Genomic DNA, 12,991 nt, shown 5'->3' on the forward strand with positions numbered 1-12,991 from the left:
CGCACAATGAAGCAAATACTGTATTTTTTTTCTTTTTTTCTTTTTTCTTTTTTTTTTTTTTTTTTTGTGTTGTTTTAAAAAAAAAAATTTATGGTGATATGTTAATCACCATTAAATACATCATTAATTTTTGATGTAGTGTTCCATGATTCATTGTTTACATACAGCACCCAGTACTCCATGCACTATGTGCCCTCCTTAATACTGGCCACCAGGTTCACCCATTTCCCCACTCCCTCCCCTCTAAAACTCTCAGTTTGTTTCTTGGAGTCTATAGTCTCTCATGGTTCGTCTCCCCCTCTGATTTTCCCCCTTCACTTTTCCTTTCCTTCTCCTAATGTCCTCCATGTTATTCCTAATGTTCCACAAGTAAGTGAAACCATATGATAATTGACTCTCTCTGCTTGACTGACTTCACTTAGAATAATCTCCTTCAGTTTCGTCCATGTTGATGCAAAAGCTGGGTATACATCCTTTCTGATGGCTGAGTAATATTCCATTGTGTATATGGACCACATCATCTTTATCCATTTGTCTGTTGAAGGGCATCCTCGGCTCTTTCCACGGTTTGGCTATTGTGGACATTGCCACTATGAATATTGGGGTACAGATGGCCCTTCTTCTCACTGCATCTGTGTCTTTGGGGTATATACCCAGTGCAATTGCTGGATCAAGGGTAGCTCTAGTGTTTTTTTTTTTTTTTTAAGATTTTATTTATTCGACAGAGAGAGATCACAGTAGGCAGAGAGGCAGGCAGAGAGAGAGGAGGAAGCAGGCTCCCCACCAAGCAGAGAGCCCGATGCGGGGCTCGATCCCAGGACCCTAGGATCATGACCTGAGCCGAAAGCAATGTAAGGTTCAATGTAAAGCAGAGGCTTTAACCCACTGAGCCACCCAGGCGCCCCAGGGTAGCTCTAGTTTTAACTTTATGAGGAATCTCCACACTGTTTTCCAAAGTGGCTGCACCAACTTACATTCCCACCAACAGTGTAAGAGGGTTCTCCTTTCTGCACATCCTCTCCAACATTTGTTGTTTCTTGTTAATTTTGGCTGTTCTAACTGGTATAAGTGGGTATCTCAATGTGGGGTTTTTTTTTTTTTTTAAGATTTTATTTGACAGAGAGAGATCACAAGTAGGCAGAGAGACAGGCAGAAAGAGAGGGGGAAGCAGGCTCCCTGCTGAGCAAAGAGCCCAATGCAGGGCTCCATCCCAGGACCCTGGGATCATGACCTGAGCCGAAGGCAGAGGCTTAACCCACTGAGCCACCCAGGTGCCCCCTCAATGTGGTTTTGATTTGAATTTCCCTGATGGCTAATGATAATGAACATTTTTTCATGTGCCTGTTAGCCATTTGTATGTCTTCACTGGAGAAGTGTCTGTTCATGTCTTCTCATTTTTTGACTTGATTATCTGTTTTGGGGGTGTTGAGTTTGAGAAGTTCTTTATAGATCTTGGATATGAGCCCTTTGTAGTGCCATTTGCGAATATCTTCTCCCATTTTGTGGGTTGCCTCTTTGTTTTGTTGACTGTTTCCTTTGCTGTGCAAAAGCTTTTTATCTTGATGAAGTCCCAACAGTTCATTTTTGCTTTTGTTTCCCTTGTCTTTGGAGACGCATCTTGAAAGAGGTTGCTGTGGCTGATGTCAAAGAGGTTACTGCCTATTCTCTAGGATTTTGACGGATTCCTGTCTCACGAGGTCTTTCATCCATTTAGAGTTTATCTTTGTGTGTGGTGTAAAAGAGTGGTTGAATTTCATTTTTCTATACATAGCTGTCCAATTTTCCCAGCATCATTTATTGAGGAGACTGTCTTTTTTTTTTTTTACAGAGGATACTTTCTCTTGCTTTATCAAAGATTATTTGACCATAGAATTGAGGGTCCAAATCTGGGCTCTCTACTCTGTTCTGTTGGTCTGTGTGTCTGTTTTTGTGCCAATACCATCCTGTCTTGGTGATCACAGCTTTGTAATATAGCTGGAAATCAGGCAATGTGATGCCCCTAGATTTGTTTCTCTTTTTCAACATTTCTTTGGCGATTGAGGGTCTTTTCTGGTTCCATACATGTTAGGATTGTTTGTTCCAGCACTTTGAAAAATGCTGGTGGCATTTTGATCAGGATGGTGTTGAAAGTATAGATTGCACTGGGCAGCATAGGCATTTTATCAATGTTTATTCTTCCAATCCATGAGCATGGAATGCTTTTCCATCTTTATGTGTCTTCTTCAGTTTCTTTCACGAGTGTTCTGTAGTTTCTCTAGTATAGAACCTTTACCTCTTTGGTTAGGTTTATTCCAAGGTATCATGATTCTTGGTGCTAATGTAAATGGAATCGGTTCTCTGATTTCCCTTTCTACAGTTTCATTGTTAATGTGTAAGGATTTCTGTGCATTGTTTTTATATCCTGCCACATTACTGAATTGCTGTATAAGTTCTAGTAATTTGGGGGTGGAGTCTTGGGTTTTCCACATAATGTATCATGTCATCTGTGAAGAGAAAGAGTTTGACGACTTCTTTGCCAATCTGAATACCTTTTATTTCTTTTTGTTGTCTGATTGCTGTTGTATGACTTCCAGTGCTATATTGAACTATAGTGGCGAGAGTGGGCATCCTTGTCGTGTTCTTGATCTCAATGGGAGAAGGCTGATAGCCTTCCCCACTGAGAATGATATTTGTTGTGGGTTTTTCATAGACAGATTTTATGAAGTTGAGGAATGTTCCCTCTATCCCTATACTCTGAAGAGTTTTAATCAGAAAAACATGCTGTATTTTGTCAAACGCTTTTTCTCCATCAATTGAGAGGACCATATGGTTCTTCTCTGTTCTCTTATTGATTTGTTCTATCACATTTATTTGTGAAAGTTGAACCACACTTGCATCCCAGGGATAAACCCCATCTGGTCATGGTGGATAATCATTTTAATGTACTGTTGGATCCTTTTAGCTGGGATCTTGTTGAGAATCTTGGCATCCATATTCCTCAGGGAAATTGGTCTGAAATTATCCTTTTTGATGGGGTGTTTGCCTGGTTTGGGGGATCAGGGTAATGCTGGCTTCATAGAAAGAGTCTGGAAGTTTTCCTTCTGTTTCCATTTTTTGAAACAGCTTCAGGAGAAGAGGTATTATTTCTTCTTTGAATGTTTGATAGAATTCCCCCAGGGAATCCATCAGGTCCTGGACTCTTGTTTTTTGGGAGGCTTTTTTGTTTTTGTTTTTAAATCACTGCTTCAATCTCATTACTGGTTAATGGTCTTTTCAGGTTGCCAGTTTCTTCCCGTTTCAGTCTTGGAAGTTTATAGGTTTCCAGGAATGCATCCATTTCTTCCAGTTTGCTTAACTTATTGCATACAACTTATTGCATACACGTTGTTGATAATAATTTCTAATTATTGTTTCTGTTCCCTTGGGGTTAGTCATGATCTCTCCCCTTTCATTCGTAATTTCATTAATTTGGGTCCTTTCTCTTTTCTTTTGGATTAGTCTGGCCAGTGGTTTATCAATCTTATTAATTCTTTCAAAGAATTAGCTTCTAGTTTTGTTGATGCATTCTCCTGTACTCTGGTTTCTAACTCACTGATCTCTCCTCCCCTCTTAATTATGTCCCTTCTTGTGCATGGGGCTGACTTAATTTGTTGTTGATTCTCCAGTTCTTTAAGGTGTAAAGAGAGTTTGTGTATTCAGGAATTTTTTTTTTTTTTTTTTTTGGAGTGAGGCTTGAGGCTTGGATGGCTATGTATTTCCCCCATGGGACCACCTTTGCCATATTCCATAGGTTTTGGACTGATGTGTCTTCATCTCATTGGTTTCCACGAATTGTTCAAGTTCTTTGATTTCCTGGCTGACCCAAACATTCTTGAGCGGGATGGTCTTTAGCTTCCAAGTGTTTGAATTTCTTCCAAACTTTTTTTTGTGATTGAGTTTCAGTTTCAAAGCACTGTGGTCTGAGAATATTCAGGGAATAATCTGAATCTTTTGGTATTGGTGGAGACCAGATTTGTGACCCCGTATGTGGTCTATTCTGGAGAAAGTTCCATGTGCGCTTGAGAAGAATGACTATTCTATTGTTTTAGGGTGGAATGTTCTGTATATATTTATGAGGTCCATCGGAGTCCAATGTGTCATCCAAAGCTCTTGGGTTGTTTTTTTTTTTGTTGATTTTTTGCTTAGGTGATCTGTCTGTCCCTGAGAGTGGCGTGTTAAGATCTCCTACAATTAATGTATTCTTATCAATGTGTTTCTTCTTATTTTGATGAACAGTTGGCTTATGTAGTTGGCTGCTTCCATGTTTGGGGCATAAATATTCACAACTGTTGGATCTTCTTGGTGGATAGACCCTTTAAGAATTATGTAGTGTCTTTCTATATCTCTGACTACAGTCTTTAGCTTAAAATCTAACTTGTCTGATACGAGAATTGCTATCCCAGCTTTCTTTTGAGGCCTGTTGGCATGAAAGATGGTTCTCCATTCCTTCACTTTCAGTCTGGATGTATCTTTAGGTTCAAAATGCATCTCTTGTAGATAGCATATGGATTGGTCCTGTTTTTTAATCCAGTCTCCAGTCCTGTGCTGGTTTATGGGGGCATTTAGGCAGTTCATGTTGAGAGTGATTATTGAAAGATATGTTTTTATTGTCATCATGTTGCTTGTGAAGTCCTTTTTTTCTATAGATTGTCTCTGTAAATTTCTGTTTTTTATCACTCTTGGGGTTTTTCTTCTTGTATAGAACCCCCCTTAATATTTCTTGTAATGTTGGCTTGGTGGTCTCATGATCTTTTAGTCTTTGCTGGTCTTGAAATCTCTATATCTCTCCTTGCCAGAGAATGTATTTTGAATGTCAGCCTTGCCAGATAAATTATTATTGGCTGAATGTTCTTCTCATTTAGTCCCCTGTGTCTTGCCGGCCCTTTCTGGCTTGCCAGGTTTCTGTGGACAGGTCTGACATTATTCTGATGTTTCTCCCACTATCCATAAGAAATCTCTTCCCCCTAGCTTCCCTTAAGACATTTTCTCTGAATTTACGATTCATGAATTTCACAATCACATGTCTGGAGGTCTTTCTACCCTTGTTGATCTTGGGGGTGTCCTCTCTGCGTCGGGGACATGAACACTTGTTCCATTCCCCAGATTAGGGAAATTCGCATCTAGGATTTGCTCAACTATATCTTCTAGTTCTCTCTTCACGCCTTCAGGGATCCCAATAATTCTGACATTGGAATGTTTCATGGCATCATTTCTCTGATTCTGTTCTCATGGCCTCTAAGCGGTTTGTTCCAGGCCTCTTCCTGATCCTTCTTTTCTATCAGTTTGTCTTCTAGATCATTAATTTGACCTTCTGCCTCATTTACCCTAGCTGTTAGAGTATTTAATTAGATTGGATCTATTGATAACATTTTTTAAGTTCTGCCAGATCAGCTCTCACTGTTGCCACTAGTGGTTTTCTTCAACCTAGCCGTTGTCTGGATAATTATTACCCTGAATTCTATTTCGGACATCTCGCTTATGTCCGTATCCAATAGCTCTGTGGCAGAGGTCACAGTCTCTTGAGTTTTTCCTATGTTGGGGTCCTCCTCTTAGTCATTCTTTTGAGGGATGGTTGAGGGAATATACAGAGTCCAAAGTATTGACCAGAATCCAAGCAAAATGTACCTGTTTATAGGGACTTTAGGGTTTCTGGCCTCTTGTTCTTTCAGCCTGTCTTCTGGAGGGAGGGGCCTGCCATGCTGTTAGGCAACCCTGTTAGGGCAGAATTGCCTTGCCCCCTGTGGTGGGGAATGGGCTCAGTGAAAACCAGTTTGGGGGTGGGGGGGCTCTTGTTCTCTGGCGGCTTTCCCTGGTGGGTTTCTGTGTCCCTTCCAAGAGTCAGAGCAGAAGTGACTGTGTCCAAACTTCTGTCTCAGACAGAGAGATCTCAGACTGTTCTCCAGAAAGCCCTCCATGTCACACTGACTCCATTTTTGTCTGTGCTGCTAAAAACAGCAGCACTCCCATCCCTTTCTCTGGGTCCAGGCATATCTCTTCCCTTTGTGCTTTTAAAACCACCAGCCACTCCCAGGTCATATGCACACCCTGGCAGCTCCAGGTTTCAGCCTGGGGGGCGCTGCCCTAAAGTTCTTTCCCAGTGGCTGCCAGTCTGAGTCTGTGCCCAGGCCCCCAGTGCAGGATCTTTTATGCTCCTGTGTTACTTCAGCTTCCCAGTGCCAGTGCTTATGGCAGCTCCCTCCCCCTTCCGTTTATCTTCCAATATCTGTCCACAGAATTGTGGCTCCCCATTTCATACCTCAGAACCTGCTGCCAGAGATACTCTGTTGGTATGGATCCTGATATATCTTCTTACATCTCAGGCTGATTTCATGGGTGTTCAGAGTTGTCTGGCAGATATCCAGGTCAGTTGGTTGAAATAGGGCCCCCTACTCCTCCACCATGTTGTTATTGTTGTTTGAAAATCATACTCTCCTTTAAATGTTTGGTAGAATTCACCTGTGAAGCTGTCTGGTCCTGGACTTTTGTTGATTGGGAGGCTTTTATTAGTGATTAAATTTTTTCACTGATGGTAATCAGTCTGTTTAAGTTTTCTATTTCTTCCTGCTTCAGTTTCAGTAAGCTATATGTTTCTTTCTTTCTTTCTTTCTTTTTTAAAAGATTTTATTTTATTTCACAGACAGATTACAAGGAGAGAGGAAGGGAAGCAGGCTCCCCGCTGAGCAGAGAGCCCGATGTGGGGCTCGATCCCAAGACCCTGGGATCATGACCTGAGCCGAAGGCAGAGGCTTTAACCCACTGAGCCACCCAAGCTATATGTTTCTAGGAATTTGTCTAGTTCTTCTGGGTTGTCCAGTTTGTTGGCAAATGATTTTTCATAATTTTGTATTTCTGTATTGTCAGTTGTGCTTTCTCTCCTCTCTCATTTCTGATTATGTTTGAGTCTGCTCATTTCTTTTTTGACCAGTCTACTTTTTATCAATTTTATTTTTTTCTCCCCAAAGGAACCAGATGCCGATTTCATTGATCTGTCCTATTGAGTTTTTATTTGGTTTGGTTTTGTAGCTTCTGTTTTATTTATTTCTGCTGTAATATTTATTATTTCTTTCCTTCTACTGGCTTTGGGTTTTGTTTGTTCTTTTTCTATCTCCTTTAGGTGTAAGGTTAGGTTATTCATTTGAGATTTTTCTTGTTTCTTGGGGTTGGCCTATACTGCTGTATAATTCCCTCTCAGAACCACCTTTGGGCCATTGTATTTTTCCCATTTGTTTTTTTACTTCCTCTTTGATTTCCTGGTGGACCCATTCATTATTTAGCAGCATGTTATTTAACTCACATATATTTATACTCTTTCCAGATTTTCTTCTTGTGGCTGATTTCTAGTTTCATAGCATTGTGGTCCTAAAAGATGCATGGTATGATTTTGATCTTCTTGAATTTGTTGCAAGTTGTTTTGTGGCCTAACATGTGATCTCTTTTAGAGACTGTTCTATGTGTACTTGTAAAGAATTTTTATTGTTTTAGGATGAAATGTTCTGAATATATCTGTTAGATCCATCAGGCCAAATGTGTCATTCAAAGCCACTGATTCCTTGTTGATTTCTGTTTGGTTGATCTATCTACCAAGGTGGGCTGTTAAGGTCCTGTACTATTATTACTATTATTTCCTTTATGTTTATCATTAGGTGTTTTATGTATTTGGGTGTTCCTGTATTGGGTCACAGATATTTATAATTGTTATATCTTTGTGTTGGATTGTTCCTTTTATGATTATATAGTGTCCTTTTTTGTATCTTGATATATAGTCTGTTTTACAGTCTTTTTGTCCAATTTATATATTGCTACTCTGGCTCTCTTATCACTTCCATTTGCATGATAAGTGCCTTTCCATCTCTTAACTTTCACTCTGCATGTGTCTTTGGGTCTGAAATGAGGCTCTTGTGGACAACATATAGATGGGTTTTGCTTTTTTATCCATAATGCCACCATGGGTCTTTTTTTAAAAAATATTTTATTTATTTATTTGAGAGGCAGAGAGAAACCATGAAAGAGAGAGAGCATGAGAGAAGAGAAGTCAGGGGGAGAAGCAGACTTCTGGTGAGCAGGGAGCCCGATGTGGGACTCGATCCCGGGACTCCAGGATCATGACCCGAGCCGAAGACAGTCGCTTAACCAACTGAGCCACCCAGGCGCCCCTACCATGTGTCTTTTGATTGTTACATTTGGTCCATTTACCTTCAAGGTGTTTAGTACTATGTATGTGTTTATTACTGTTTTGTTACTTCTTTTCCAGTTGTTTTTGTAGTTCTTGTCTGTTCCTTTTTTCTTTTTGTCTCTTACAGTTTGCTGGCTTTCTTTAGAGATAAACTTGGATTACTCTGTTTTTTTGCTTATCTGTTATTGGCTCTTCATTTGTGATTACCATTAGGTTATATATATAATATATATATAGCAGTTTTATTATGTTGATGGTCACTTAAGTTTGAACTGATTCTTTTTTCCTCTCCCTGCCATGTTTTAGATGTATGGTGACATACTTTACATCTTTTTATTTTGTGAATTCCTTGACTAATCTTTTTTAAAGAATTTATTTTTTTTATTTGAGAGAGAGTGTATCACTGTGGGGAGGAGCAGAGGGAGAGGAACAGGCAGATTCTGCATTGAGTGCATAATCATAGTCATAATCTTATGACCCTGAGATTATGAGCTTAGTCCAAATCAAGAGTTGGTCATTCAACTGAGTCACCCAGGCCCCTCTCCCTTGACTGATATTTATAAATATACCTAATTTTACTGCTTTTATGCTTCCTACTTTTCTCAATCATGTTTATGGTCTTTTGTTTCCACTCATAAAGCCCCCTTTAATGTTTCTTGTGGGGCCGGTTTAGTGGTCATGAATTTCTTTAACTTTTGTTTGTCTGGTAAACTCTTTATTGCTCCTTTTATTCTGAATGATAGTCTTGCCAGATTGAATATTCTTAGTTGCACATTTTTTCCTTTTAGCACTTTGAACATATCATGTCACTGTCTCTGGCCTGCAGAGTTTCTGCTGAAAAATCAGCTGATAGCCCGATGGGGTTTCCTTATGTGTAACCGTTTTCTTTTTTCTTGATGCTTTTTTTTTTTTAAAGGGTTTATTTATTTATTTGACAGACAGAGATCACAAGTAGGCAGAGAAGCAGGCAGAGAGAGAGGAGGAAGCAGGCTCCCTGCTGATCAGAGAGCCTGATGTGGGGCTCAATCCCAGGACTCTGGGATCATGACCTGATCTGAAGGCAGAGGCTTTAACCCACTGAGCCACCCAGGCGCCCCTCTCTTGATGCTTTTAAAATTCTCTCTTATTCACTTCTTTTTGCTATTTTAATTACTATGTGTTTTAGTGTGGATCTCCTTACGTTTATTTTGTGGGAGACTCTCTGTACCTCCTGGGTCTGGATTTCTTTCATCCCCCAGATTCAGGAAGTTCTCAGCCATTGTTTCTTCAAAGAAATTTATGCTCCCTTTTCTCTTTGCTCTTCTGGGATCCCTATAATGCAAATGTTACTACTCTTGATGGTGTTTCTGAGTTTTCTAAGTCTGTTTTCACTTTTCATTACTATTTTTTCTTCTTCCTATTGAGCTTGCTTTCCATTCCTGTCCTCCAGGTCATTGATATATTCTTCTGCTTGTTCTAGTCTACTATTTATTCTCTCTGGTGTATTTTTAATTTTAGTTATTAAGTTCTTCATCTCTAATTAGTTCTTTTTTATGTTTTCTATGTCTTTGTCAAGGGTCTCACTGAAGTCCTCCACTCCTTTCTCAAGTTCAGTAACTTTATGACCATTACTTTAAATTCTTTCTGAGGCATATTATCACTGCTTTGTTAGCTCTTTTGCTGTGATTTTGTTCTGTTCTTTCGTGTGGGATATATTCCTCTGATTGTTCATTTTGTCTAATTCTGTGTCTGTTTTTGTGTGTTGGGAAAGTCAGCTATGTTTTCTGCTCTTTAAAGTCATGACCTTATCTCTTTTTTAAAGATTTTATTTGTTTGACACACAGAGAGAGAGAGCAAGAGAGAGCACACACAAGCAGGGGGAACAACAGAGGGAGAGGGAGAAGCAAGCTGTCCACTGAGCAGGGGGCCTAATGCAGGGCTCGATCCCAGGATACTGGGATCATGACCTGAGCTGGTCAGACACTGACTGAGGCACTGAGGTACCCCAGCAATTGATTTTTGTATATTAATCTTGTATCTGCAGCTTTGATTTACTCACTTGTTAGTGCCAGAAATTTGTTGATTCTTTGGTATTTTCTAAATAATTAGGTCATTTGCAAAGTTATTATTGCTTCTTCTTACCCAACATGTGTACCTTTTATTTCTTCTTTTGTCTTCTTATATTAACTAGTACTTCCAGTGTGAAATTTGTAGGAGAGGTGAGAGGGGGACATCCTTGCTTTTGTTCCTGTTCTTCAGGGACAGCATCTGCTTTCTCAGCACTAAGCAGTGTATATGAGTGGTGGCTTTTCCACTTTTTTTAAAAGCCTACCCACAGTTACCTGCTGAGGCCGTCAGCACAGCCTGTTCTTAACCTGTGCCTGAAAAAATTAATGTCACTTCTTTACTGGTCTCTGACATCCAAACAGTGTTCATATTTCCTGGATTGCGCAAAACTGCTAAAACACATTGCCTTTGGTTGCTGGGTCTCGAAAGTCCTTTCTATAAGAGCTCTCTCTCCTTTTATGCTGTTAACTTGTTGAAAGCTTCACATTTTGAAAAGATTACACACATGTCAATTCACCCCTCCAGTACTTCACCATTTTTTTTTTTAAAGATTTTATTTATTTATTTGAGAGAGAGAGAAAGCACGAGAAGGGGGAAGACAAAAGGAGAAGCAGACTCCCTGCTCAACCCCAAGATTCCAGGATCATGACCTGAGCCAAAGGCAGTCGCTTAACCAACTGAGCCACCCAGGTGCACACTTCACTATTTCTTAATAATGACTTGTTTTCCCCATATGCTGAATATCATGATCACAGCTAACAGTGTTCACAATACAGTTCATTTAAAATTGTCCTTTGTGATCCCCCAAATGCTTTCGGTTCATTTGTGTGAAGCGTATAATCACATCTGAAGAATGATTATCTAGTCTTTTCATTAAGGAAAGTCTCCCCTCTTAATAATTTCTTTGTGACATTGGCTTGTTGAAGTCCTGGGCCATTTGCTGACTGCCCCATCTTAAATCTCAAGTCGCATTTAAAATCTTGGGAACTCAATCTTGGACATATAAATGGGGGGGGCAGCCAGAATGATGGCACCCACCCTGCCTAACTTACCCCCGGGTCTACATTCTTTGGAGACCTGTAGCACTCCTTCTGTTTGGATTTCCTGGGACTTGTCCTTTGGCTTTAGGGCAGATGTGGATGGTGAGTTTCTGTTTTCCCTATGATAAGTGATTTTGGCTGCCAGTGTGAGTGCTGTCCTATGGGTACTCTGAGGCCCTTTCCTTCTTAATAGAATCCCCACAGTGAGAAAAGTCTTATCTACCTGCAGGGGGCTGAAGGCTTCAATTCTCAACTGGGGATTGGGACAGCCTATTGCTGATCTGGCTCTAGGATCTCCCCCCACCCTTTTCTGGATACTGGTTAAAAATGAGCAGCTCTGATGACCCCTGCAACCTGCCTTCCTTATCTTTACTCACCCCTGCTGAACTGGGAGGCTAATGGAAGGGTACTTCTCCCAAGCGCCCCTTCACCTCTGTTCTCTTTCCTCAGCTCTGCCTTGGAACTTGACTCTTCTCTAGGAAGAGCACTAAGCTGACCAGGAATATGGCCCCAGGGCTTCTGACAACGAGGGATGAGGTGAGTCCTGAAATTTTTTCCTAGCTCTTGCAGGATGGACTCATTGTCTTTGCTTGTTCCAGAGCTGCCCTGGTGGTGTTAGGTCGTATCTAGCCCTGATTTTGGAGGTGTGGCACATCTTACCCAGAGCCTTTTCTCAGACTCCTCTGTTCCATTCATGACTTAGGCATTCACCAAGTAGTGAACTGTAATCAACACAGTTAAAATACAAATACAGGATATTCATGCTTATGTGCCCAGTGATTCCCAAAGCCTAAACAAGTGAAGGAAGGCTTCAGGAAAAAGCTCTTTGCAGAGCTGCCTGAGCTGCCCCTGATGGACTTGGCAAATGGAAGAACTTCCAGTGGGAGTGTGACAGGAAGTCTAGTGCATCTCAGAAACCAGATGACTGGCAGGCTGTCCCTGACCATTTGGAAAAATGGAGTAGCCAGTGGCCTTTGGTCACATCAGTTTTCTCTGTGTAGTGGTGAGGGTGTCTGCTTGTTACATGGGGATACATTTAGTTTGGCTAGTCCTACACTTGATTGATACATATTATCTATCTATATATCTATCTATCTATAAATTATATATATATATTTTTTTCTTTTTTTAAAAGATTTTGTTTATTTTACTCGAGAGGGAATGTGAGCAAGAGAAAGCATAGAAGAAGGGGAGAAGCAGACTCTCTGCTGAGCAGAGAGCCCAACACGGGGCTTGTAGGCAGATGTTTAACCAAATGAGCCACCCAGGAGACCCTGTACTTTATATTTAAATGAGTTTTCCACACTTAAAAATTGGAAGATTATATCTGAAGGTCTGGATTGCCAGCTTCCCTGAGAACAGGTCATTCATCACTCTCCAGAATCCACACTCTTGGCAAATGACAAGTAGTTGAACTCAAACAGTGTCACTACAGTGTAGTCATACTCCCTTGCACCCCCTGGCCCCAAGGCCGAGGAGTCTAATTCACTCACTCATTACTGTTCTGGACTCTGAATTCTTTGCCTTCACCTGCTCTGAGCCTGGATGGACAGTTCAGCCAGAATCTGGAAAGCTAGGCTGAAGGTTGTGGGCTTGAACTTAGAGTAAGCTGAATTTTGAAGGATTTTGAGATGGATCTCGCCATGTTGAAATCAAGGATTGGGAAATAAATAGTATAGTTGATCCCTTGAACTATAGTATAGTTGACCCTTGA

At 40.6% G+C, this 12,991-nt stretch overlaps 1 protein-coding gene across 9 annotated transcripts in view; it reads left to right on the plus strand.

The window, feature by feature from the left end:
• ZNF169 (zinc finger protein 169) overlaps positions 1–12,991 on the plus strand; it is a 60,585-nt gene that overhangs the window by 7,214 nt on the left and 40,380 nt on the right. For 3 of the 9 annotated variants that reach the window (XM_059412068.1, XM_059412063.1, XM_059412067.1), the window contains exons 1-2: positions 10,793–10,927; positions 11,728–11,814. The exons of 3 other annotated variants lie outside the window; for them this stretch is intronic. Coding sequence is in view for 5 of the 6 variants with exons in the window: in XM_059412063.1 (XP_059268046.1) it covers positions 11,782–11,814 (33 nt within the window). In the remaining variant the exon portion in view is untranslated. Of the gene's footprint in view, positions 1–10,792; positions 10,928–11,727; positions 11,815–12,991 lie in introns of those variants that run through there. 3 more of the 9 variants (XM_059412064.1, XM_059412065.1, XM_059412066.1) reach the window with 1 other exon arrangement.

This window comes from Mustela nigripes, chromosome 9 (assembly GCF_022355385.1).
Source record: "Mustela nigripes isolate SB6536 chromosome 9, MUSNIG.SB6536, whole genome shotgun sequence".
Taxonomy (NCBI): Eukaryota; Metazoa; Chordata; class Mammalia; order Carnivora; family Mustelidae; genus Mustela; species Mustela nigripes.